The sequence below is a fragment of the Phasianus colchicus genome, chromosome 3, assembly GCF_987193195.1.
Source record: "Phasianus colchicus chromosome 3, bPhaCol1.hap1.1, whole genome shotgun sequence".
NCBI classification, from domain to species: Eukaryota; Metazoa; Chordata; class Aves; order Galliformes; family Phasianidae; genus Phasianus; species Phasianus colchicus.
In genome coordinates this window covers 64,058,794-64,085,828 of record NC_143438.1, presented here as the reverse complement: position 1 = coordinate 64,085,828, position 27,035 = coordinate 64,058,794, and the positions used below count along the sequence as shown (strand labels likewise).

Below are 27,035 nucleotides of genomic sequence, written 5' to 3'. Positions count from 1 at the left end.
GAAAGGAAGCTCCAGCCCTTTTGCTATGCCTACTGCTAAAGCTTTTAAGTATACAAACATAAATTCATACACACAATCTCTTTGATAAACTGTTATGTTTATTTCTGTTTGCGTTTAAAAATAAGTATTTCTAATGTGCTGGTTAGAAGAACAATCATTTTTAGCCATAAGTATCATTAGTTCATAAGTATCGTAAGTTCAAAAGCTGCACAAAGAACAATTTTAGTTGAAGTTTAAAATAAAAGAAAATTTAAAGAAGGCAAATAGAATAGCTGGGGCTTGTTTTGAAAAGAAAAACATTAAGAATGCATAAGGGAATGTAGTTGGCATAGGGGTGATAATCAAAGACAATTGCAGAAGCAAAAAAAAAAAAAAAATTAAATTAAATTAACATTAAGCCTGTAAAAGAGAATGGCAAAGCTAAATCTGAAAGTAATATTGGTGGACATAACATTGCTGCATATATTCACAGTTTCAACCCAGAGAAAAGCAAACTAACAAATAAAAACGCCACAAAAAATAAAAGAAAATATGCTTCTGATTAAAATAAAATTAAAAATTATAGAAAAAATGCATTTTGTTTTCTCCAGAATTTGGCGTCATATCAAATGTCAATATAGGAGTGACCTTGCATTCTAAAATGTGATAGATCCAGCAAGCACTGTACCATTTAACTTTTCCACCTTTGTAAGGCAGCCTTGGGCAGTTCTCTGTTGTGTGTTGCTTTCTCACAGTGTGAGTGCCCTTGGCTGGTACATACTGTTAATGGTTGCTTTTTAATTTGAATCACTACTAGTTTTCTTGAATATTTATAGCAGGTATGCTAGAGAGCAAAATGCTCTCTGGCAACAGAAGCTGCCCTCTTTCTTTCCAGTGAATACTGCTATTTCCAAGCTTTACTTTCAAGCTGATGCCAAATTATGGGCAGAGGTGCTCACAGTTGTCTCTAGATCCAGGTAACACTCCATTTGGATACCAATGAATGAGTTAACCTCCTCTTCCTTCCTCAGTGCAAACAGGGAGTAGGGAAAAAGGAGGACCGTCAGGGTGACCCAGCCCCTAGTTAGTGCTCACAGAAGCAGCTCAGGTTCAGCAAAAGCACATTGGTGGGGCATACAATACAGCAGGCCTTCACTTTGCTGATGGACCTTCACACCAGGTAAGTCAGCTCCCCAAGGCCTTGTAATCCAGCTCAGGAGGTGCCTGAGCAATCATGTGCAGCTTTAGTCACAGACAGGTTACAAACACGCACACATCTTTGGGTAAAGAATTCTAATTCTCATCCCCTGATGCATGCTTCCTCAGTGGCTCAGCATGTCTGATGCTGCTTTTCCTTACAATTCTTCTTGCATGACCTCAATCACTCTCCAAGTTAATTAGTTTGGTTCTAATCAGTAAGATAATTAACATCTCATTTTAAGCAAGAAAATAGTTCTCTTCATTTCAGTGCTGTATTCTTAAATCTGACCTTTGCCTCCAACTCAATAACTCTAGAAAAACTTCACCTGATAGCAAAACTGTTAAGTGCTGACCAGGAGTCAGAATCCCAGTGAATTTTAATATTAGAAGGACTTTCCAACTCTGTCTCAGAAAAAATATGTGTGATCACTACATGAATTACTGTTCAGGTGTCCTTTGAAGATGAGTGTATAAAGGTGACTATTCAGCCAGTGCACACTGTTGGAAAAAACCTTCAAAAATTCAGCCCCCTGTGCAGAGCTGAGTAACCCTGAGCTCTCTGACAAGCAAAAAACAACTCTATGTTGCAGGATATTTTTATGCCATAAGTAACGTACTAAGGCAAGGTGAGGAAATCTGCAAATAGAGGCATTTTCAGGAATTGGGAGACCTTTAAAGGGAGAGAGTTTCAGAAAAATTTAGGCAACATAACTTATCTTTAGGAGAGATTCGCCTTCACCTGTAAAGCTGAAAGAAGTAATACTTGTCTTTGAAAATGCGAAAGGAGCACCTAGATCTCTTACATTTCATTTGCTAATAGTCAATGAAATCTCAGGAGCTAAAAGCTTAATCTATACCCAGCAATTTCTAACATTACTGACTATATGAGACTGATTTCCACATAGTTTAAACAACTATTCCTCCTTCCAGCCTTGGTACTTTAACTCAATTGTCAGTAAAGACATTTCCAGTACAGCTAAACTTTGATCATGAGGCAGTGACTGTGATGTGCTGTGCCATTCAGATGAGTGCTTATTTTTTAGTTCCTTCTCTAAGACGGTAATAAGCTTACAAGGTACTCTGTAACAGCATGAAGTCTTCTCTTCATCAAAGCAAAGATTTCTGCAGATTTGGGGAAAACATGCGAATTGCACTGCCTAAATGGTTTTAAATGATTGGGTTATTAAAGACTGAATTGTAAGGATGTAGCAGAAAGGGGTACATTAAAAATGAGTGACAACGTTTCCCATTTTGAGCACATAACAACACAGCCTTAATATTCTCCTCACACTGTTCGGAATTTCTGCATAAAATTTCTTGCAGCAGTGACTATTGGTTGTTTGACAGATTCAAACTGACAGTCTACAGGTGAATGGCTTTCTGCCACGTTACTAGTCTTGAGTCATTCACGAGTGCAGTGACAAGTACATATTATGTGTAGGCACTCATCTTACCAAGGGCCAAGCAGTAAAAATCCTCCTAAAAAATGGCTTCATTGACTTAAGCAAGTTTGTGTCATGCTTCAGGATGCATACAATTTGTTCCAAGTACAGAGCTTCTTTTCACATTTGATTGCTCCTTTTTTATTCAGTGAAGATAAGCTCTCCTAGCGCTATAATTCGTAGAGCAGTTGTTGGTTTCACAAAGTGAGGCACTTATAGCCACCTCCATCTTTTATTCTAGGCCTCATTCCAGCTTTGGAAGGGTTACCAAGATTTTAAAAGGCTAAATGGAGCAAATTCCATTTCTTTCTTGAACAATTTAATATTTATATTACTGGTTTAAGTAGTCAGATTTTACATACTTTTTTTTTTTTTTTCCTGTCAACAGAAATTTATAGAGTAATTACAATTACATGCAGTCAACACTGCATGGTTTGCTTTCATACTCCTGAAGGGAATAATGCTCTCTTGACAACTCAGAAAATGTACCCTTTTAGGATAACATAAGTTTTATTATTTGGCATATAAATTAGCAGTACCTGGCTTGTGTGGAAATCCCCACTGCTCTGCTGTAATTGACCACCTCCAGTAATAGGGCCAAAGCTTCACCCAGTGGGGAAAATTTCACCTTCAATGTGCCTCAAAATACATTGCTTTTTTTCTTAGATTGGTTTCTCAACCTTCAGATCTAGCCTAAAGATAGAGAAAGTAATCACTGAAACATCAATAACTTTGTCTAGGGATTGCATTAATGCTCTTGTGTTACAATATTTTAAATAACATAGCCATGTACTTAATTATGGTAGAAGATAATAGGTTCATTTTGTCTACAATCTTTTGTTTGAGAGAACTGTGATGTCCCTTGGAAACATGTAACAGCATTGCAAAAAAGGCTGAATTTGATGTCAAATCTATGTAACATCAGCTTAAGCATCAAGACAGTTTATATGGCCAAGACCCATCACAGGCCTCTGGCTCCACTTCCAGCTTGATTTTACAGCAAAATCCTCCTGCTTAGATTTTGGAATATATCTCACTGTACTGTGCTATATGATTTTCAGGCTGTTAATGAATTAAAGTGGAAGTCACAGTGGGAAATAAGAATTAATGCAGTTTGCCAGCCATCCTCAGCAGAAAGATATCTTACACTGTTCCAAACCACAGCCACCTGGCAGTGTAGCATTTATGGGCTGCTCTTTGGAGATGTCAAAAGATCTCATTGACCATTACAAAATTTAGGGATTTTGGGGTCGCTTTCTTGGGGCTTGATGCTTATTATGGACTGTGAATCTGGCTGTTAATAATACTTCAAAGAATACTTAAAATATTTTTTTACTAATTTCATAAATATTTATACTGTAACAAGCAGGGAAGCAGCTACCCTGATTACAAGCTACTTTCAGAAGGCACCAATGGAATCCAAATATTAAAAACAAACAAACTAATCATTATAATTGTAGTTGCTAAATACCTTGACCTTATGCTTAATTTTAGCTCTTCTCACAAAATGGTGTCTTAGTCATCCCTGTTGTACTGACAGAACATTCAAAGAAAGTATTCTCTTTCCAGTAAATCTAATATTGCTGTCTGACTCACTGATACTGCAGTGTTTTATCTATAAATATTTAAAACATCAAACTGCATTTGATTATATATTTTATGTAACTGTTTATCCCACCTATGTTGTTTTCCTTATTTTCCTCCACATGTTCAAAGATTAAGCCATGTTTATCATCTTACTCACTATTTTCTCCCTCCAAACACTGTGATTTTTGGTGAAGGAGCAGAATGCCACTAGAACTGGCTGAGACTATTGATGGAGCAGCACTGAAACACAGAGCAGTCACGTTTCTGCTCCATCCCAAGAATGACAGCTACTGTAGGCTTTGCTGAGGCATTCCCTCCCTTGCTCCCTTTCCAATTCACAGGGATTCAGGCTCAAGCTTTGTGAATCAGTGAACATTTATACTAGAATCAATTCCATCCTAGAAGGAAAGATCATTTGTTTTATCACAGATTTCTCATTTACAGTCAAAATAATTTCCATTATGACCACAAAAAGTTTAATATGTATAAAAATATGTTACTAAGTATCTCCAGTACAACTTGCTGTTCTATTAGGGCTCATCAGAAGGTAGTGAATCAGGCTGAGAATTTCACTAAAATCCTAGTGTGAACTCTAATGGGCTGTGAATTGTTCTTCAGCTCCATGCTCAGGTGACCAAATTCCAGCTTCAGCCCAGATCAAACCCTGTGGATCCCTGATTGTCTCTCTCTATGGAGGGAGGCAGCATGTGGATTAGATCTTAGTGTACAACGAGGATTCATCAGTTATATTTATTAAAACCTTTCCTTGTTACAAACTGAGAAATGATTTGGTCTGCTCCCCAGGTCATTTTGTTTCCTATTGTTTCTAAAGTCTTCATGTTGCCTTTTACAGACCAGTTCCAGAAGGAGGTATATAAAGTCACTTATAGTTGGGCTGTGCATCTGCACCTATCAGGCAAAGCAGACTGTCAAGTAGAGCTTAATATGAGTATAATAATCGCAGCTTGACTCCGAGCTTGTCAACAAAATCATGATGACTTTTTTTTTTGGCGCAGTCTATCTTTGATTAGTGCTAATATGACAAAAACATGAAGTAGAAAAAATGTATTTGTTGCTGAAGCATACAATTTTGACAATTTCTTTGAAATTACTAACTTCTAAACAACACTACTCCTCAAATTTAAGCAACCTGGAGCCCGCTAGTTTCAAGTTATTTCATCAAAATAGATAGATAAGATTCTGAAATTAATTATCAAAGCGATGTATTTCATTTTTTTACCTTATTAGTCATCTGTGAGTACTTTTTCTTTACTTTAATACTTAGAATCACAGAATCATAGAATTGCTCAGGTTGGAAAAGACTTTAAAGATCATCGAGTCCAACCACAACCTAACCATACTACCCTAACTCTAACAGCCCTCTGCTAAATCATGTCCCTGAGCACCAGTTTTTGCTTTAGACAAGCAAGTTCTTTAGGATGTTTTTGTTTGCTCATTTGTTCGTTTCTTAGGAACTCCTTTCCTTCATAATTAAAATATTAAAATCTTCCAAACATTTATAAGTGAGAGCAACTGTGTATGTAGCAGCCAGAGTCACTGATATGCAGCCACGAGAATCAGAAACTCATGTTGCTGGGGGCAGTCTGTTTTTCTGACAGTCATACGTGCAACTTTCATTAATGATGACTGTTCATCTACTTTTCCAAGCTTTAAAGAAACAAGGAAAGTTACACTATATGAAACATCCCAGACATGGGACAGATTTCTTCAATGCCATGTATGATCGTGAAGGATCATACATGACCAGTCTGTTCAGCTGGTATTCGGAGATGAAATAAAGTCATCCTAAAACAGAGTTAATTTAGGATCAAAATGAACAACAGTTTACTCCTGAATGCATTGCATGGTCTTTGATTATTTACTCCTTTATATACCTTGAAAATTAAGGGCAGGTTTTTTCAATTCTAATATTTTCAGCAGACCAATACTGAAAATTTGCAGTGTTTTTTGTATATATCTTTAAATGTCATAGGGATTTTTTTTTTTTTAATTCCTTTGTTGAAATTGATAATCTATGTCACTATATTAAATATAAAATAAATAAATAAATAAAATGTCTAAACAGATTCTGACTGAAAATAATGTATATACAAAGTAATCCAACTTCTAAATCCATACTGAAGTATTTCTGCAGGAGAGATGTCAAACATGCTGGAGAACAAAAACCTCAGTGGATGCTCCCAGCTAACAGAAGTGACTCTTTGGGAAAAACTATCTGCTCTGTTGTACATGAAGGCTTTGTGCAAAATGGGGAAAACAGGGCCAGACGGAGACCTTTATATGCCGAAAGTGATCATTCTGTCCTTTGAGCAAAGAGCCAGGCTTGCTATTAGAACTTGCTTTCTTAGTTATGGCAGTGAGAAATTTAATTTTAAAAACACAGCACATTTAGCAGCTATTTAGGCTAAAGCCCAAGAAAGAAAAAAAGGCAGGCAGAAGCTTTGGGAAAGTGTTATAAGTTATTGGGCCAAATATGTATATCATATATATGCATGTATATAAAGCATATATATTTTTATATAGATATATACTGTATATATATATATATGCTTTATATATACAGTATTTCTTGCAAGTAAAAAATGTACGTGGAGTAAAGGAGGTTATGGACGTACCCATCTATAGCAGGCGCACAGTGAGGCCGTGTCTGGGATCCACAGACCCAACGCGTGTGCACAGGGACTGCTTTCTGGGATTGCCAAAGCCCACTCATTTCTAATGCAAGTGAGAAGATCTTCCACAGCCCCTTTCGTTGTCCTCTGTACCCTGAGCTCTCTGAGCACGCTGGCTCTCCCTACTCATCCCATTACAAATGTCACATCCCCATCTGCTGCCCCTGAGCTCGCTGTGCTGGCAGGCTCACATGGGCAGAAGCAGCAGCTGACGTTATTCAGCCCAGTGTGCCACACTGGCACTCCAAAGGCAATTACTAGCATTTTCTGCAGAGAAAAAATGGAAAAAGAAAAATTAATCTGAGCTGCTGTGTGTCCCTTTTAATGCCTCCAGCACAGACCAGGACCTACCTCCAGCATCACCATGTCCCAGGCACAGTACAGTTTATCTGCTCGGGGTGACAGTGAGTGCTTTTCTCCAGCCAACCTAGCTGGTAGCTGAATGATTGCCTCCCAGATCCTCCTGAGGAGTAACCTATGCTTTTGTAATACCTGAATTATGTAGAATTTTCCTTCTTTCCCTATCCCAAGTGCTGCCAGCAGATGTGTGTTACCATGGTCAGCAGGACTTCTCTTGTGTAAAATTATCTGTGCTTCCCTGTTTTATCAAATAATAACACAGCTCAGAAAGAGTGTGCTCTTACTGAAAAACACATTTTACAGGAACTGCTTCTTCTGATAATTACATATTTGGCGACAGAGGGTGAGGGGGTGAAGAAAAGCTATTTTCCCATCTGCAGCAAATCCTGACAGCCTCTTAAAAACAACAGTAATGAGAGAGAGAAAAAGGAGATATTTATGAAGTATTTCAGTGTCGGTTTCATGCTGTAGCTGCACACTGGGCCTTCCTTGATCAATTTAGTTTTATAGCGGGGAGCTTTGCACAGCTAACTCTTGGCAAAGTACAGATATGTCAGAATCTGTGGTTCTCACTGAATGTTTGAAGTACTCAGTGAATGGCTTACTTCACACCGTTCAAATTCTGACTGAGCCAGGACTGAGCCAGGAGATGAAGAAGAAAAAAAAATGGATCAAAAGTTTGCTGACCCAATAAATGGAAGAAAAAGGAAAAATTAAAACATGTCTTTATCAATGACTCAACACAGTGAGTTCTTAGTCTTCACTGGCAGTCCTGGTTGATGAAAAACTATGAGCTAGCAGTGTGTGTTTGCAGCCTGAAAAACGAGTAGTATCCTGGGTTCCATTAGAAGAAGGGTGGTCAGCAGGGAGAGAGAAGTGATTGTCCTCCTCTACTCTGCCCTCGTGAGGCCCCAGTTGGAGTACTGCATCCAGGTCTGTGGTCCCCGACGCAGGAAAAATGCGGAGCTTTTGGAGAGGGTCCAGAGGAGAGCCATGAAGATGATCCAAGGGCTGGAACACCTCTCCTATAAAGACAGGTTGAAGGAATTGTGCTTGCTTAAAGCTGCAGGGAGACATCATTATGGCCCTCCAATGTTTAAAAGGAGTTTATAAACGTGAGGGAAATCTACTTTTCACAAGGGTAGGTTGATAGTAATAGGATGATGGGGAATAATTTTAAATTAAAAGAGGGGAGATTTAGATTAGATCTCAGGAAGAAGTTGTGTACTCAGAGAGTGGTGAGGTGCTGGAACAGGCTGCCCAGAGAGGCTGTGGATGCCCCATCCCTGAAGGTGTTTAAGGCTAGGATGAATGGGGTCCTGGGCAGCCTGATTTATTACATTATCTAACAGTTGACAACCCTGCCCGTGGTAGGTGGGTAGGAACTTGATGATCCTTGAGGTCCCTTCCAACCTTAGCCTTTCTATGATTCTATGATTCTGTGATTCTTTACTGAGTCCAAGCAATTTCCTTGGTCTTAAAAGACTCCTCTTTGTTGGGAAGCCTGGACAGTGGTTAGGAAAAGTTTGTAAGGGAAGCAAGTAAAATAACAAATTTTGTCAACTACAGGCACCAACAGAAGAGAGAAAAGTGCTTTAGCAACTCTGCCTGGAGTACAGGAACACAGAGCAAAGCTCTGCCTTCAGCTTTCCCGTCCATTTCCACTGCAGTGCCTGGGTGACAGTGGGGCATGCTGCCTGTGTGAACCTGACTCTACAGAAATTCTGCCTCCTCCTCTCAGGAGGGAGAACAGTGCAGCCGTCATCAATGCTGCAGTGAGTGGAAACATTCAATTATGGGCAGAAGAGAGGCCTAAGGCCTTGGAAAGGTCTTTGCTTTATAAAGTTGTGGCTCCTGCACTCTATGTCGCAATCCTAGCTGCTGGCATGTGTAACCTTCAGCTGGAGCCACACTATAAAAGTCTGCAGCGTAAGCTGCTGAGCACAGATGGTTATCTGTAAATATCTCTATTTAGATACAGAAATCCTAGTTCTACCTCTACATACTGTAAACTTCTGTAACATCCATAAAGCATTAAAACACAGATTTATGAAAAAACCCAGGGCATGTATTTGATTTCAAGTTACTGATGTTTTTCTCCCACTTTCAGTATCTGCTACTAAATAAACATAGCACTTAGTTTAACATCCAGAATTATTCAAGACAACAGTGATCTTGGAACACTGACACTAAAACCTTTTTGAGGTTTTGTCTTGCTATTGTTGGACGCTTGTGAAAAGGGTAGAAGAGGACATCATGATGAGATTGCTCCATGGACAGGTAATACTAAAAACAGAAGTAGAATTTGGTTATCAGTCTTTCTGGCTGCGCATTAACTGACATTTTAGGTTAAGAGGAAACTATTTACAGCTCTGGTAACCTGAATCAATCTTAAGCAGTAACACTCAGCGCTCAGAAGATCTTGACATGGTCTGAGGACTGATAGCATCTCAGATGTTTTCTACCGCCACTTGGATATAATTGTGGCTTCTTGTTTCCAGCAAAAACACAGTTTTGTTTCTTATATTTTTATTGATTTTGTCTTAAATTGTCAAACTAGCTATTTTGAAACTATTTTTAGTATTTTTATTTCTATGCTTCAACCTCCCCCCCCCCCCTTTTCTTTTTTTTTTTTTTTAATTTTTCCCTTCCTGGTCTTCAATTTTAAATACGTCTCTGCATGTTAAGTGAGATCAAAAGCTTTACTTCCACTGATTTTCACACTTTGAGCAGCCTGAAAGAGCCAGTTAGTTCTGATTTCATGGTTTTGGTCGTTTTGAAGCAATCTGCCAGGTACAGCACAACCCAGTGGCCAGTGTGTGCACAGCTTCTGCATGGGCAAGTTTAATGGGAAAAAAAACAGAACAAAACAAAACATGCTTTAATTCACTAAGCCTAAAAGTTGAGTATGAACAGAGATTTCAACGTGCTTCTGGTAACTGAGAAAAAGTTCAGCCTGTATCTGAAGGACCATTCTCCTGCTTCTGAAGGGAACAGCCTGGGAGACTCTGCCCAGCTCTTTGCTCACTGCAGCATAAAACCTGTACTGTGGTAGTTAAAGCTCTGGACAGGTGAACTCAATTGTGCTGGATTGGTGCAACTAGAAACAATCTTCACTTCAACTTTTATCAACATTAGCCACATAACAATCTTTTGCTCCTCTGCTGCAGCTCTGTGCAGATGGATTTGAACATTAGGATAACAACCAAAAGTAAAAGTCATTTCACAAGTTGATTGTACAAACAAATTTATTGTTAAAAGAAAAAAAAAAAAAAAAAAAGCTTTTTTTTTCCAGTCTGAAATACAGTTGTATTTTAAGTTGAATACTTGTAAATCTTGTTCTTCAAATCTTCAAAGATTCTTGAATGAATGTATCATAGTCTGAAGTACTTGGCTTTTCCATAACTGAAGGTACAACACTGAAATGCAGTTTTCAATCTGACCATTTGCAGTTATTCTGTGAATTTATTGGGATGCCCAGCTCCAAGAGAAGCTGTGTATATTGGCTGAGCATCACAGCTGTGCTATAAATGGAATAAGACTCCACGTTGCTTTCGACACAGAACTTGATGTGTTCTACCTCAGGAAAACTGCTTTATATTTCATAAGATGAATTCCAGTTGTTTGCAGAAGGAACCTCTAAGCTCTGGATTTATTTGAAATGTTTGTTGAATTCAGAAAGGGTCTTGTTTCACTATCATGGTGAAGTTCAAGCACGTGATAATATTTTCCTCAGAATCATCAGAGAATGCTTGTAAAACAACTGTATAATATCCCTAAAATCCAGGAAGAAAACAAGGAAATTAGTGCATAATGCTGTCCATTCTTGGCACAGTGGCCCCTTGAGGTCTCAAGCTGCCCAGTGACCCTTCGGCTTTATCCTAAATCATGGTACCAGAACCTTGAGAGACCTCTGGTTACAGTGATCAGCTCTGCACTTGACTGTGCACAGCATGGGCAGTGGTGGCTCAGCTGTCCCCAGCAGCTCCCAGCTCACCTCCTTTCATAGAACAAATGCTCCTGGACAAGTAGAATCCTGCTTGTCCAAACCTGCACCTTCAGCCCAGCTGTAATTCATCCATATTTTCTTGCAGTGATCACTACTGTAAGCAACACTGGTCTTTGAGTCAGCTGGATATTCCTTCCAGACCCTCAGTTCTGCCCATGCATATGTTCTGATCCATTAAGCAGTGCAACTCTAGATCTAGCTGTTGTCTAGCAACTCATCACAGCCTTGCAGAAGCAGAACTAGTATACATCAGGACAAAAGACATCATCATGGCCCTTGCTGAACTCAGGTCCCACTCTACCTCCTTTGAAACCTTCCTCTTCTGATACAACAAGCTAGTAATGAGCACTTGGGAGCTAAAGAGTTCTCTGGACTAATCTAAAGACTGTGAGGTTTGTAAGAGTTTCTGCTTTCCAGTAAAAGATGATTAGCCATAAGGAAGCATCAGGTAAGCCATGAACACCTTAACTACAGAAGGGCTTATGGCAGAGACACTCCCTGTCTACTACTAGCTTTGAGGCTGGAAGAGATGTTCAGATGTCCAACCTCATCAGGGGCCCATAAACTCTGCATTACGGGGAGACTGAAGATTTTGTGCCAGTTGGAACTCCTTGATGATATTTGCGGAGTTAAATAGAGTTGTTAAGGCTAATGTTAGAGTCTTGGAAAGGCTTAAGATGATGAGGAAGGTGTTGGGCTACACTGAGGACAATTGCTACTCCTGATTTAACACTGAAGCATTGCTTTTACTTTTGGATACTGTTATTCCTCTCCAAAACTTTGCAAAGAGTTTCAGTGAGGATCAGATGAGCATGTGAAAAGAACCTAAGAAAAAGAGTGAAATGGGCTGAAAGAATATGAATGGATCTATTAAAAAAGGTAAAAAGAAACAATAACTTACCAAATGAAAATGAACAATTAAAGTGACGTTAAATTTATACTTTAGGTCATTTATAAAACAGAGGAATAATAAAGGAAGAATAATCTGAACACATCTAGAATTTCAAAGATGCTACCATGCTACCATTCTGGACTTGTCACCTCAAGCACAAGAAAGTTTTCTGACATTTTCTTTTGCTGTTTTCTACAGTTCAGTTGAACCTATCTTTCCAGAAAATATATAAATGTAAGATATAGATGTGTTAGAGTGGTCCAGAGGAGGACCACACAGATGATCAGAAGAATGGAACACTTCTGCACAGAAAGGCAGAGGAAACTGGGCTTGTTTAGGCTGGAGAGGGCTGAGGCCTCTAGGGAGAACTCGCTGTGGTATTTCAGTACCTAAATGGGGCCTACAGGAAAGGTGGAGGGAGTCTTTGTCAAGGAATGTCAGAGAGGATAGGAGAAGGGGTTTTCAACTAAAAGAAAATGTATTTAGGTTAGATACAAGGGATGAATTCTTCACTATGAGTGTAGTGAGGCACTGGAACAGGTTGCCCAGAGAAGCTGCAGATTCTCCATCCCTGGAAATGTTCAAGTCCAGGTTGGATGTGGCCCTGGATAACTTGGTCTGGTGGAATACCTCCATGCCCACGATAGGGGACTTGGAACTAGACGGTCTTTAAAGTCCCTTTCAACCCAAACTAGTTGTTGACTCTATGATTCAATGATCACATAATTCTACAATTCTGTTAAGTATGCTATTTTAACATTACTATCGATTTGAATAAAATGAGAAGTACCTTTGGAAACAATGTTCTTTTACCTTTAATGTCAAATTCTGTTTCAATTGTTTCTGTAAAACAGATAAGCACAATATAAATGGTTACTTAAACATAAAGCCATCAGTGAAACTTCGTAAATAACTTCAAAGCGATATAGCATAACTCTCAGCAGCACAGCCAATGCCATTTACTCTTCCAGGCATAAAACCTCCATCTCTTTATTCTCCTAAAATTCAGCTCATTTGCCTAAAGAATGTGCAAGAAAATATAAATCAAACAGAAAGCTACTGCAACATCTTCTACGAACCCCTCCTACTGCATTTAACTTGTAATAGTAGTTCAGACAAACTGATAACTGAGGAGAGATTATATTCACTTAAAAAAAAAAAAAAAAAAAGGAAAACATGAACTACATATTTGGAGATCTGTTCTAGTCTTTTTGGTTTTGAACTAATATCCTGAATACTTTGGATCAGAGCCTTTGTCATGCTAATGTTGGTTAGCTTGTACTACAGGATTGACTCTTTCTAATAAAACACATTTTATGTGGTTATAGGTAGTATCTCTAAAATACCATCCAGACGCTTGCCTGAATAAACTGTTCTGTACGTTAGTGGTGATTAGTGGTGACCCTAGATCCTCTTCAGCTTTGTGTGCAGTTATGCAAGTGTAGTGTTTCCATGTCATTTTAGAAATGTTAGCAATAAAAGTGTCATAATGCAATAAAAGTTATTACTAATCCCAATTTACAGAGATGGAAACAACACTATAAAAACATTAAAGAGTATAATTTGAAAACACTCAATCTTAGCAGAGTTCTGCCACCAGAGAACTGCCTGCTCTAAATTCTGCCACCTGAGTCATGAGGTGAGGGGTGAAATCATTGGCCCATGTGGCTTGAGTAGAGTGCACCTGTGTGCAAACTCTGATTAGATGCTTTGCTCTCAAATGGTGAAGTACTATACTTTTCAGTGCCTTAAGCTACTGCTTCCAGAAGCCAGAGGTCCCAAAGACAGGACACCTCAGTGAAGGCCAAAGTGCTATAGCACAGCTAACCTTGATGAAGCTTCACCTTAATGTTTCTGGGTTTTCCTTCTAAGTAAGATGAATTGATCATAAAGAGAAAATTCTATATGCATGGGTTGATCAGTTAGTCTTCTCAGAAATCTGCTTGGTAGCAAGAACCAGTGGCCAGGTTATGCCACAGTCTGCAACCTGCAAGGCAATGTTTCCCACTGACCTCCTTTCAGCCTTCCACACAGAGAATATTCATCATCAGTTCCACTGCAAAGAACTTCTCTCCAGTGCAACGCTCTGGCACCTTCATACCAGACTGTGAAGACTATCTTCAAAAAGGCAACATCACTTTCTAGTTAAGATATTGCAAAAAAGAAAAAAGTAATTGGTAGAGAGGAAAAAATACATATGCAAACATACTATTTAGACTAAAAAACTATTTTTGCTGAAATTTGGATTTTTTTTGAGTCCCTCAAAACTAATAAATATTCATTTCTTGAAAACCATTCTTTCCAGGAAAAAAAAAAAAAAAAAAAAAAAAAGTTGGTTTCTTTTCCCAAAAGGCATCTGTCTCAGGAAATATATTAGTGACAAATTTCAAAATCTCTTTCAATTTCTTCAGCAAAGACAACAGTGTTCACTTAGCTCCATAGCTCATCCCTGAGAGATTCCATACTTGTAGTTTTAAGCAGATATTGTAAACAAATTGTCCAGATTGCTAGTAGCTGTCATAAGGCTACCTTACTAGGGAAGCAACCTTACCACAGCTTCAGAATTTTTACTGAGCAGGTGAAGTTTAAGATGCAGCTCACAGACTAATAGAATCACAGAATATTCTATGTTGGAAGGGATAAGGATCATCAAATACAACTCAAGGCTTCACACAGCACTGCTCAAAAATCAAATATGTGTCTGAAAGCACTGTCCGTACACATTTCATTACACAATTTGACAACTTGGCTTAAAGTTTAGACTAAAGCTAGATTTACACACACACACTCCATTACCATATTTCCAGTTTCTGGAGTATGCATATTCATAATCCTGACGTGCTTGGATATTTTCTCCCCTTAAAATGTCTTGGATCTTTTTCAGACCAGAAGAGCTTGTATGCAGCAAAAGTTTGTTTGCTTTCTCTAGAAGTACCTAAGCTGCCTCAAACTGGCACATGCAATGCCAGTCAGTCTTCTGAGCTACGGAACCTGCACAAACCAGTCAAATTCAAACACTCTTATCTTCACAAACTGCTTAGAAATCATCATTTCTGTCCATCGCTGTAATTTGTCTATTCCATTGTTAATCACGGAAACGTATCTCTTAAGTACACTGACGTTTAGGATGAAGTGACAGTTTTTTGCTTGCATCACTTTTATTATTTTTTTGGATTCAGACAATATAATTCTCTAGGCAATAGTGACTCACTTGGAATCCAGGTAACAGCAGCATGCCAGACGGATTTGTTCAGCATGCTGCAGGGTGTCACATTAAACTTGAAATAATGAGCTGAAGAATCTACAGGATAAAACGATTTCATGTTGTTAGTGAAAATAGATTTCTCCAGCAAATTATTGAAAACGTACATATGTATACACTTAGACTAAGCACAAACACCATACAAATAAATTTAATATAAAGTATATATTATACAATTGTGTAATCTAATTACTTGTAGTAAACATTAAAGATCTTTTTCAAACGATATTCCTGATTGCTTACATGGTTAGAATGCAAAAGGAGCATCATATTACTTTGTGACTGAGAAGTCAGAAAAGTCATTTCTTGGATGAATTACAATTTGCACTCAAACAGGCAAAAAATATGCTGCTTCTTTCTTTTTCAAAGTCACACACTTTACATTAGCATTATGGCATCAGGATCCTTTGATAAAAATGTCCCTACTTATGATAGCTGTGTATTATCCATGTTGCCCAAGGCTAGCAGGCCACCTCAGGTAGCAACAGTGACTTCATCATGATTTATGATGAGCTCTGTCTTCTATTTTGTGGATTCAAGCAAGGGTTGTGCAAAAGGACTGTGTGACTGCTGGTAATTGGCAGTCATGTTCTGATCATAATTGCGTACAGGAAATTATGGTAGAAAAATGGAGAACAAAACATGCAATAGTCTCAAAGGCTCAGTTTGCAAGCTTAGGCCTGACACAGACTCATTACATTTTTTAAATGAGTGTTAATGGAAAGCAAAGTATCCAAGGTAAACATTCCCTCTCATGCTTTAGTTTACATAGATATTTTACAGGTGAGACACACTGGTAATGCACATAGACATGTTTCTTTCCTTGAAAAATATCTGTCTCCTAAAATTCCTGCCTTCCTGCCATTGAGTGTGCACACAGAGCCTGCTTGGCCCTCACAGCCTCATTGCGCCTCATTGCTGCAGAACTCATGAAAAAAGTCAGTGAACTACATGGATCCTGTGGCCTACTGCTCAGAGAAAGCTAGCAACCAGGAGAGAGCCTGTCTTGCTGCCCCAAAGCTGCACTGACCCCCAGCCTGTTACAGTCTCATAGACAGCTTTTTTTTTTTTCAATATTTTGAGTGTAGAATATTAGTTAAATAAGTGTGGGTAATTTATACAATACAGAACTTCCAAGCAAAATTCAAAACCCCTATCTTCCAGCTTTTCCTGAATCAAAATATGCCTCATGCTTTCTCTACTGAGTAGTAAACAACTTCCCTCTTAGCTATTGCAAGACACCACTGAGGTGATATTTACATTTATGCAGCATAATTCTTATAATAGGGTGATTAATAACAGAAATATACACCAGCTGAAACTCTTGTTTATATTTGCCTGATTCATCAAAGAAACATATGGAAGAGAAAGCTCACATTGCCTTAGGCTAATGTAATTATTGTGCACAGGCCAGAAAGAAAAGAATAAGCTAGTTTCTACTTACCACAAAAAGTATACGACAGTTCTAGATCTGACGATGTACAGAAAAATCCACTGACTCCAGGAGTGAACAAAATGAAAAAGACAAACTCAAACATATTTACTTATTTTGATCGGTATTGGGCAGAATGCTTCATTTTGAGGAAAGAGGAACAAAAATTCAGCACGGTCATCTTCAGTCATACGTCTCCAGGGAATATTTGTTTTATTCTGTCAAATTCTCTTAATTTTCTTAATTAATCCTATTACAATGCTATCAGTTATCTTCATCATAAATTTCATGAGGAAAAAGAATTTCTGCCTTTGTTGTTACATCTTCTCCAGACAGCACAGCTCATGTCACGAGTGAAAAATGAAAGAGAAAACTGTGAAATGAGGAAGTGAGAGAAACTAAAAATACGATTACCAGAAGAATGTAGAAGGCAAGTGGGGCTGACTCAACAGAAGCAACTGTTGTTAAGGCTTGATTTCACATGCTCACAAGGTTTCCTGTACATAATAAAGAAAAGTTACAATCAAACGATGAAAACCTAGTCCACCCTTACTGGTGTGTTAGTCAATAGTTCTCAGACGTTTTCACAATGAATTTCTCATAATGCTCATCATACCATAAGAGAACTCAGATGTTATGGATAGGTCTAATCAGATGATATATTTCCGAAAGTCGGTAAGGATGGAGATTAATGCGACCAGTTAACACGTTAATGACCAGAACCACTGAAGTTCTGCTCTACGTCAGCTATTACCTTCAAAGCTGCATCTATCACGGTTATACTTCTTAGTGACAACAACCTTAAAAATCTATAAAATTTCTACTAATGAGCTCCATGCCCCTCCCCCTAGCTCTGTGACCTCTTCTCATGCTCTTCACTGCAATCTCTAGCAGAGAAGCTGCACCACGCAATTCATGTTAGAGCATCGAGTAAAAACACTGAACATTTTGTCAGTACAGTGCATGTTAGGAGTGTTGGAACCAGATGAACTGTAGGGTCCTTTCCAACCCAACCCATTCTATGATTCTGTGACTTCAACGATATACAATTTCCCTGACAGAGTACATACACCTCACACAAACTTCAGCTGTTGTTTAACAGGACACTATAAAACATGCAAACCATTTGCAACCACAGTTGCAAATAAAAATAAATCAGGATGCTGTAGTAGCTAGGATGCTGTAGTAGCTGTAAAAAGAAATAATGAAACAGTAATAATGAAACAAACACTGAAGTGTAGCTACCTCATACCTGTGTCAAAAGAAAATATTTGTTTTAAATCACAAAACTCTGGCCACTGATCTGGAGCGAGTCTAATCAGTCAGAGAACAAGCCAGGACTGACAGAAGAATCAACAGGTCCAGCAAAAAGTCACAGGCCAGTTTTAAGTAGGTGGGAGACTGCACTGACTGTACAGCATTGACAGGCGATGACTCCACTGAATGCATGCCCCTCTGCTGCCAGACTAGGACTTGCTTCACTGCACAGCACGTTGGGTAACTGATGGACTCATTAGAAAGAGCTCCGCAGATTTACAAGGTCATATATAAAAGCTCTCACAACTAAAATGAAGACAAACACTTCGTTGAATCCAGTGACTTTCCAGACCGAGTTCAAAGCTACGTGTTTTCTCTCACAGTTACTGCCATAAACGAAATAGATGAGGAAGGAGTCCCCCCTGGTGGCATACACAAACACATGGGGAACCCCAGCATCCTCTGCTATTCTTTGTTGCATTGTACTGCACGAGACTATTTCAATACTTTAAAAAATATAACATAACTAGGCTTCATTTTAAAAAGGATCTGGCTGTCTAATTAGAGAAATGTAACAATAAGTTCTACTGGTATCAAGGCTAAAATCTCTCCTGTGTTCATGACAATGAAGTCTGTAACCTTTACTATCATGTCTGGTCAAACTGTACTTAATTCAAACTAACCTGTCCTTTTCAAATCTCTTCACCAAATTCAGTTTTAGATGTACGAGTATTCTAATGCTTGTATCAATGGCATTCACAGAACTAATCTGTGGCACACAATGGCCAAAACCCTAAACTAGAACACTGTAGGTGTGCTTTTCCACTTTCAATTTAGCATGAAGGGCACTGGAGAAGAAGGATGTGTATATTTCTACATTTATTTTTTACTAGGTAATCGTTCTTTAATGTTTTACATTTGTATTCTCATCCAGAAGATGAAAAGAAGAGAAAGAACAGTGGAGAGAGCTACGCAATAAAGTTCATTTTCTAGAGTACTGTGACAATTTACTTTCATTTTGAAATCCTTCCTAACTACATTTCATAGCTACCAAGTCTCATGTCCATTTAACAGAAAATAAAATAAATCCAAATATGGAGAATTTAGGAATTTTCATTTTGGCTACATCTGAGATGCTGAGGTTTAAAAACCTTGTGTTTAAAAACCTTAAACGAATTTATGAGACTTTTATCTTCTTTCTGAATACACCCAAACAAGTGCCAAGATCTTTTTAAAATAATAACTTTGCATTTAGATCGTTGGCTGCAGATGAGTGCTACGACCAGATGAGCACTTATAAGTCACTGAAATCTCCCTCAGGAAAGATTTACAATATACTTTAGCATAATATCCCATCACAAGAAAAAAATAAAACAGCAAACAACAACAACAGAACCCAGACCAACAGTATTCCAGGGCAGCAGAGGAAAGCACTTTGTTCCAAAGTGTTTGTCAGACAGAATGAAATATTATGGAATTGTAGCATACTATGGAAGTGGGGTCACGACCAGGGATACTAGACAGAGCTGGAGGATTCAGTTCCTCTATATACAGCTGATAGAGTGCTGAGAGTGCCAAGGAAGATGCATCCCAGAGCAGTGCACCACTGGTGAGTTTGTGCCATTTGAGTCGAGAGCAAGAGCAAGAGAATAACGGTGGAAATAAAGAAAGAAGAGATGTGTATTGTTCCAAATGGTTTTATTTTAATGCTGTATGCACTTTGGCTTAATGATGTGATTTGGATATATCACATTAAGCCATCAGAGGCTGTTAAAAGTGAAGTAAATGCAGGCTAAATGTTATCCTGTGGAAATAATTGTGTTGCAAATAACTGTTACCAGTAAGCTTCAAGTTAATTAATTCCAAGACAAGTTTAGGATCAAAGCTTACAGTTATACCCTAAAGTATACATTGAACCATTAAACTTTGCAGGAAGAAGAGAAAGCAGAGGATAAAGGGGAAAGAAAGGGCTGTGCCCTACCTGAGGCTGAACAGTCAGAAAGCATACCAAGCAACACTGCCTATCAGGGTATTCAAGAAATTAAGATAGCTGGACAAGTTTTCTGTTTGCTCTTGTTCTCTGTTCTTCCCTGCTTTAAATAGCTACTCATTTGAGCTTATTCTAAGCTACTCACTGTGGCCTGTATAGCTGTGCTATAATCTTATTATAGTGGATCCAACTCTTAGCCAGCTCACTTGCCCATTTCTCAGGGGGGCTGCAGCAGGCTATGTGGTACATAGGGTCATGAAGAAATTGATGTTATGACCATGGAACTCCACAGCAACCAAATCACAGCAGTTTAACAAGTTTCCACCTATGAAGTTATACTGAACAGTTGGAATAATTCATGCGCTCTTAACTTTTCATAGTACAATTTCATTAAATTTCCATCACCTTAATTAGACTCTCACAGTATGGTTTAAAATACTCAGCACTTCCTCATCTTTCCCAATGAAATGACTTTGGTGTGTAATAAAGTATGCTCCAGTGAAACTAGCTAATTTTAGGAAGTGTACTTAGGAGTGTGAAGCACCTCAAAGCTTTAAAGATTTCTCTTTGAAATCAAAAGGGGATCATTTTCTGATCAGAATATTTTACGTATGCAAGAAAAGATTGAGGGTTGTGGGATAATTTAATTTAAAAAATGACATTAAAGAATGACAAGCATTGTACTTTATAATTCAGACCAGACAGGTACTGATTAATAATACAGATAAATAATATTGCGGACAAAGACTTTGAGAAAAAGGAAAAGGAACAGTGGCAAAAGAATACCACATAGCCAGAGACTGAGAAGAAAAATCTGCCTGTATCCTGTTTTCCCATAAAAACAGCAGTCATCCACAACCTTCTGTGAAAATTCTTAAGGCCAGAAGGGGATAAGAGGCAAGCATCTAGGAAGATTTGAGTCATTTCATATGTTCCTGCTCTTCACACCACATTGAGCAAAATCAGTACTACAGTAAGATGCGAGACCCAGCTGCTTATAACAAGAAATGGGTTGGCACTGAAAGGCTGCAGGAGCTCACAACTCCTACAGAAGGTATAGCCTTGCAAATAAGACAGCTTGTAGAGAACATCTTTCAGAAGACTGAGCTTCTATATCTGTATTTCCTTCAGAATCTCTACACACATGTACGTACAGATTCAAGTCTTATAATTTTTTTCCATGATGCATGCATGTCTGAACTGAAAAAAAACTACCAGGGATGAAAACATTTGATTGTAGGAAACCCTCTGAAATTATAACTGCTTTTCAGCAAAGGTATAAAACTAAAGAAAAATAAACAAGAAAATGGTAGTTCACGAAATTAAGGAACAGTGCATAAGTTCAATAAATGAACAGGGAAGGATGTGAAGCTGATACAAAAAATAAATAAATAAATAAAAACATTAAGTCAGTTCTCCAACAGAAAGTGTTAGTAGCAGAAGAGGCTGTTTTGCTTTATGCACATTTTCTAGCTTAGAAGGACATCAATCACTTCATACTTTCTGACCTGGAAATGCACTCAGTGCACTACGGAATGCATCTGAACTTCAGTATCTGGAGAACTGGATTGTGTGGTACGATAAAAGGATGGGATCTGCAGGTGGGGAGTAACAACACTAACAATCTGTAAACTATCTGTATTGAGTCAGACTATTCAGGATGCAAAGTAAAACAGAAACGCATCTAGAAGTCTTTTTGTATTTTCTATATATATATATATATATGTAATTCTAACATAAAGAACAAAATATCATTGCTTGAATACTAATTTGTTCTGGTCTCAACAAGTTCCAAGGATCTAAGGATCTAAACCAGACACATATATTCAAAAGAAGCCAGATCTGAGAATCCTGGAATCACAAACAAGGACGGTCAAATGCTAACAGGAATTGGGTCAAAAGCATTCTTATTTGGTGGCCATAACAATGTCTACGAAGATACAGAGCTTGTTTCCTGAATTTAGAGTTTGCCAATTTAGGAGAAAATAAATTGTTGACTCAGTGGAATATTGTACACTCAGTGGAATTTTGCTGGAAAGCAAAAACTGTTTTCATATTTTAATAAGATTGCACTTCTGTATTAAAGTACTATTCAAATAAAGTAAAGTGATTACCATGATTTTCAAGGTACACATTGGAAGTATGAAATACTTTTCTGAGATTACATCATGGCCACAATTATCAACCTACTTCTGGCAAAAAACAGGGCTTTCTTTTTCTTTCTTTCTTTCTTTCTTTCTTTTTTTTTTTTAAATCATCTATGTGTCAGAAAGCCATTACTAACTTACCTTGCATTTCACAGTCAGGAGATAAATTTTCAGTATCAGAGATAATTTTTCCTTGTTTGTTTTCTTTTTCTTTTTTTTTTTTTGAGAAACGTAACCACCTGGATGAAAATCTCTTATTATTGCTGCTTAAATTCTTATCCAGCAAAATTCCAAATTTCAACAGTAAAAATTCTTTGCATTCAGAAGAAAAGATTGAGGATTTTTCAAGAAGCACATAAAGACAAAGTTGGGGTTTTTCTTTTATTGAGTCTTGCAAACTACTTCCTGTACTCCCTCTATTTGGCATTCAAAGATTAAGTTAACTTTACGCATGAGTACAAAAGAGAATTAACACATTTGACATGAAAATAATGGACAAATGTTTAATTTGGTGTAAAACACGACTTCAACAAGTACCATAACCATGTGATTAGAGTTGCGTATTACTGGCCTCCTGCCTTCAGTATAATGCATTAAATGTACAAAAATATATAACTGCTTACTTACCTAGTGATACTGCCTTAACAGAGATAGATCAGGCTTTTCAACATAAAGCTGCTAATATGAAAGAATCAATTTGAATTCTGCACCTATTCTTTTGTAATTCAGTAGTTTTTTAAGCCTTAAAATATTCAGGCCCTTTGTTACTTGTATACAAGTATCTGTCAGCTTAAGTGACAAACTTCTGCTTGGTTTAAAAACATTTAAATCCAATTTCCACATATTCAGAGTGCAGAACTAATTTAAACAACCTACTCACATGAGAAGATTTTATACTCATTACTCAAACTAAATGTGACTTTCTTTGCAGAGTTTAAAATCAAGGTATATTTTTTAAAGGCACAAGCTCTAAACAGTGCTCTGTAAGAGATTCCCTTTTGTTTCCCTGGCTTTCGTAAGTGCAAAAGAACCCATTTAAACCACTAGATGCTGGTATTTTAAATTGGTACAAATATTTGTCTTAGCAAGATTTTCACAGCACAGACCTTACTTCTTTTCCATCTCTGGGAAAAGAGCTGCTTGGGAGTGTGATTCTATCTCAGGAAACCATTTAAATAGCTGTGAATAGTTAGAGCCTGCTGTGACCAGTCATTCTTTCCATCTTTTCTAGAGACTCACAGACCTCTAAAAGGAGACTAGAAGAGGAGTCAGCAGTAATACCTGCCTGCCTTTTGAAGCGAAGGCCAACCCTACTCTCATGGGATGAAAAGTAGTATCCGTTAAAAAAAGCCCAACCTTTCTGTGTTAAGTACAGTTTCTCTCTAATCTTAAAAACTTAACAATGTGCTTGACAGGTAATGAACATTCCAGATCTTTTTTTATATGAATTTTATATGAAAAGTTCCTTTTAAAGCAGAGATGGTGAGTTTGCAACACAGTCCATGCATGTTACAGTTCTCCTGGTTAGTTGACAATAAAAAATAAACCAAGAAAAAGCACAGTGCACAATGAACAGTGACATTCCTTATCTTCATATTATTTACTTTCACCATCTTTCTCTTCTTCCTCAAAATTAAAACAAAAGGCTTTGTCATAGCCCATGAGACGGTTATAATCCTGAGGATCTGGGAAAAGCGTTGGATTAACAAGCATTGATTTAGTTTTAGCATAAAATGTTGTAAACATCTTGGTGATGTCTGGAATCTTTACATCTTTCTGATGGAAGACAGTTGCTTTTTCTGCCAAGATTGCATTGTATGTAATAGCTGTGTATGTGTCCATTTCCTCTTTATAATAGAGTCGAATTACATAGCCCTTTGTGAGGATATGCAAAGTAACTGGAGTAACAAATGTAAAAAATCCTATCAACCCATAAAATGCGGCTTGTAGAAGCAGGCTGTCAAATCCAATACCAGTTTTCAGCATGAGGTAAGGCACCATGAACAGGTTAAATATGCTGGTGGAGTAGGAGAAAAATCTCACACCTACATAGAACAAAAACAAAAAACCAAGATTAATACCTGTAAGTAAAATTTTCTCTATAATTACCTATGTCCTGCTGCTACAAATTTTTGTCATTACTTGAACACCTAAAATTATAGAAAAGCCTTTTTTAAAACACTCTCAAATAGAAGAAGCCATTAACAAGTACCGGGAGGTCCAGACCTCTCTTCCTGCCACTCTCAAGGCTTGTTGTATATATGCTGGGTTTAATCAAAGCTAGTAGCTGGGTTTATTTCTACGATGAACTCTGCTATCATGCAATTATGCAGATGTATGCATTTATCACTTCACAGACAGGAATAACAATTAAAGAGATGGCTGGGCACTTCCCTCTTCATCAACAACCACATTAGACATTCAGTGTGCATTAAAGAAAAAAGTTTGCTTGGTCCCCCACTGTGTTTAATTTGAAAAATGTAGGCTATTGTACATTCACAAGCATTCTGCAGCCATCTTTGCATACAGCTTGAAAGACAGTGGCCGCTGATATCAATCACCCACCATCCCTGAGATGCAATGAGAACCAGTAGTCTAAAGATGCTGTGAAAATTGAATGTATCAGGGCATGCTTCCCCCTTCAATTCAAAAATGTCCATCAGAAAACATCAGTGAACTACTTTTTGCTAAGCCTTTAGAACATTAACTGGTCAAAGAGAGATTAACCAAAGTCTCATTACAGACAGCACTTTTGTCACTTCAGTGACATTTAAAAGCATACAGAATGCAAATATTAGTTACAGTTGGTCAATGTTGGATAATCACTCGAAAGGCTGCAAGAGAAACAGAAGCAGGCTGAGGGATTACAGTCGCACTGTATCTTCAGAACTCCCTGCAGACCTAAAATTAACTGAAACAGAAACACTGTTAACATTAATTGTTATACACCACAGAAGTATAAAATCAAGCATCACAGCAAGATATCTATTCTTGTTCTGTACAGAGATTTGGCACAGTTGGAAAGAACACTTGCTTTCTTACTGTTGGATTTAAATATTTTAAATATTAGGAAAAAAAAGCAATAAAGATCCTTTCAAGTTACACACCTAACACTGCTTTTGCTAAGTTTCCTTTATAAACCAATCTTCCATGTTCTGGGTGGTCAGAAGGGGCAGATGTGCTGAGGCTGCGAACTGCTACCCCTTGAAAAGATGCAACCTGGAAGATGAAAGCAAAATCAGTATCAGCACTTCAGAGAATCATGGAATAGAATCATTAAAGCTGGAAAAGATCTCTAAGGTCACCTAGTCCAACCACCAACCCACCCTTCAACCATACACACTAACCATGTCCCTCAGTGCCACATCTAAGCATTTCTGGAACACCTCCAAGGACAGTGATTTCACCACCTCCCTGGGCAGCTTTCTCCAATATCTCACCACTCTTTCTGAGAAGCTTTTCCTAATATCCAGACTGAATCTCCTTCGGAACAACTTGTGGCCACTACGTCCACAGAAGATTCTCTGTGTCCTGAACCTATTCCCAGCAACCTGAATTAGCCATTAAGGTTGGGTTATTTGCTGCAGGATCATTTAGACTGGAAAAGTCTTCTAAAGGTCATCAAGCCCAATCGTTAACCTCACACTGCTACTAAACTACATTCCTAAGCATCACATCTACACATCCTTAAACACCTCCAGGGATAGTGACTGCTTCCCTGGGCAGCCCGTTCCAAAGCTTCACAACTCCTTCCGTGAAGAGTTCTTTCCCAGTATCCAACCCAAAACTCCCTGCACAACTGGATTAATCACATCCTCGGTCCTGCTGGCTTTGTAATTTCTGATACGGGCCAGGATGCTGTTGGTTCTTCTTGGTCACCTGAGCACATTGCTGGCACAGTACAGCCCAGCTCACTGTATGACACACTGCGCTATAACCTGCAGTCCTTTCTGCACACAGCTTTGCAAGGAGACAGTCACGACCTTTACCTCTCAGAACCCCAGTCACAGACCACTATCCCGCAGCAAACTTCGTGCCAAGCGAAGCTGAGAAACCAAATATGCCTACCCAGCCTCTCCGTTACGTTTGTATTTCTCGCAAAGCGCAGCCAACCCGAACCCCTTCCCCTCCCAGCGCACCTCGGGGAGCGCCCCGCAGCCGCTCCGCAGCCGCTGTCCCCCCGCGGGCAGAGGCTGGGGGAATCCCAGGCGGCGACTGGCAAGCGGGAACCCACGGTGGGCCGCACCCCGCAGCCAAACGGGGCCGGGCCGAGAGACGGCGGCACGCCAGCAGCCGGCGGCGCGCAGCAGCATGGCAGCCACAGCCCGTCCCGCAGCGGCCGGCAGCGAGACGCGTGGGGAACGGAACGAGAACGGCGCGGTGCACCGCCGCAGCCTCCGCCGCGGCCGCGCAGCCCGAACCTTTGGTTCCGCTGCAGGAAAGGCCCGCCCGGCTCTCACCCGGCGGTGTGACGGAGCCCGGGGCTGTCGCTGCGGTTATAACATGGGAATGACCGGGCAGCTGCGGGCTGCAGGGCCGGGAATGGCAAAGCAGCGTAAAACGGGCTGAAACCGTTGTGCTACGCAGGAACCCTCTGTAAAATGGCCGGGCTGTGCTTTATGGGGCTCCGGTCTGACCTAACGGACCGGCGGTGTTTTGAAACCGAGATGCGCACAGATAAACGTGGCGGCACGTACCCAGGGCCGAGCGGCCGGGGTAATCCCGGCGGCTTCGTGGCTGACGGCCGTTCTTCGGTCCGTGAGCGCCAGGGCGGCCTCACCGGCA

The 27,035-nt window shown here is 39.0% G+C and overlaps 2 protein-coding genes across 4 annotated transcripts; both read right to left on the bottom strand.

Moving 5' to 3' along the window:
* Positions 1–10,511: 10,511 nt before the first annotated feature.
* On the bottom strand, positions 10,512–17,274 carry LY96 (lymphocyte antigen 96). 3 transcript variants are annotated; one of them, XM_031604833.2, is made up of 5 exons: positions 16,869–17,254; positions 15,374–15,463; positions 14,175–14,303; positions 12,953–13,005; positions 10,515–11,037 (listed from the first exon to the last, which is right to left on the bottom strand). In XM_031604833.2, exons 1-5 carry the CDS (start codon positions 16,960–16,962, stop codon positions 10,936–10,938), a joined length of 468 nt encoding a protein of 155 aa, XP_031460693.1. In that variant the 5' UTR covers positions 16,963–17,254; the 3' UTR covers positions 10,515–10,935. The 3 variants fall into 3 exon arrangements, with proteins under 3 accessions (XP_031460695.1, XP_031460693.1, XP_031460694.1); XM_031604834.2 differs by having other exon boundaries at positions 10,950–11,037; positions 12,976–13,005; positions 16,869–17,269; XM_031604835.2 differs by lacking the exon at positions 15,374–15,463 and having other exon boundaries at positions 10,512–11,037; positions 16,869–17,274.
* Positions 17,275–22,610: 5,336 nt separating this feature from the next.
* TMEM70 (transmembrane protein 70) lies at positions 22,611–26,690 on the bottom strand. The gene is made up of 3 exons (XM_031604836.2): positions 26,390–26,690; positions 25,358–25,469; positions 22,611–24,295 (listed from the first exon to the last, which is right to left on the bottom strand). Exons 1-3 carry the CDS (start codon positions 26,561–26,563, stop codon positions 23,847–23,849), a joined length of 735 nt encoding a protein of 244 aa, XP_031460696.2. The 5' UTR covers positions 26,564–26,690; the 3' UTR covers positions 22,611–23,846.
* Positions 26,691–27,035: the final 345 nt, after the last annotated feature.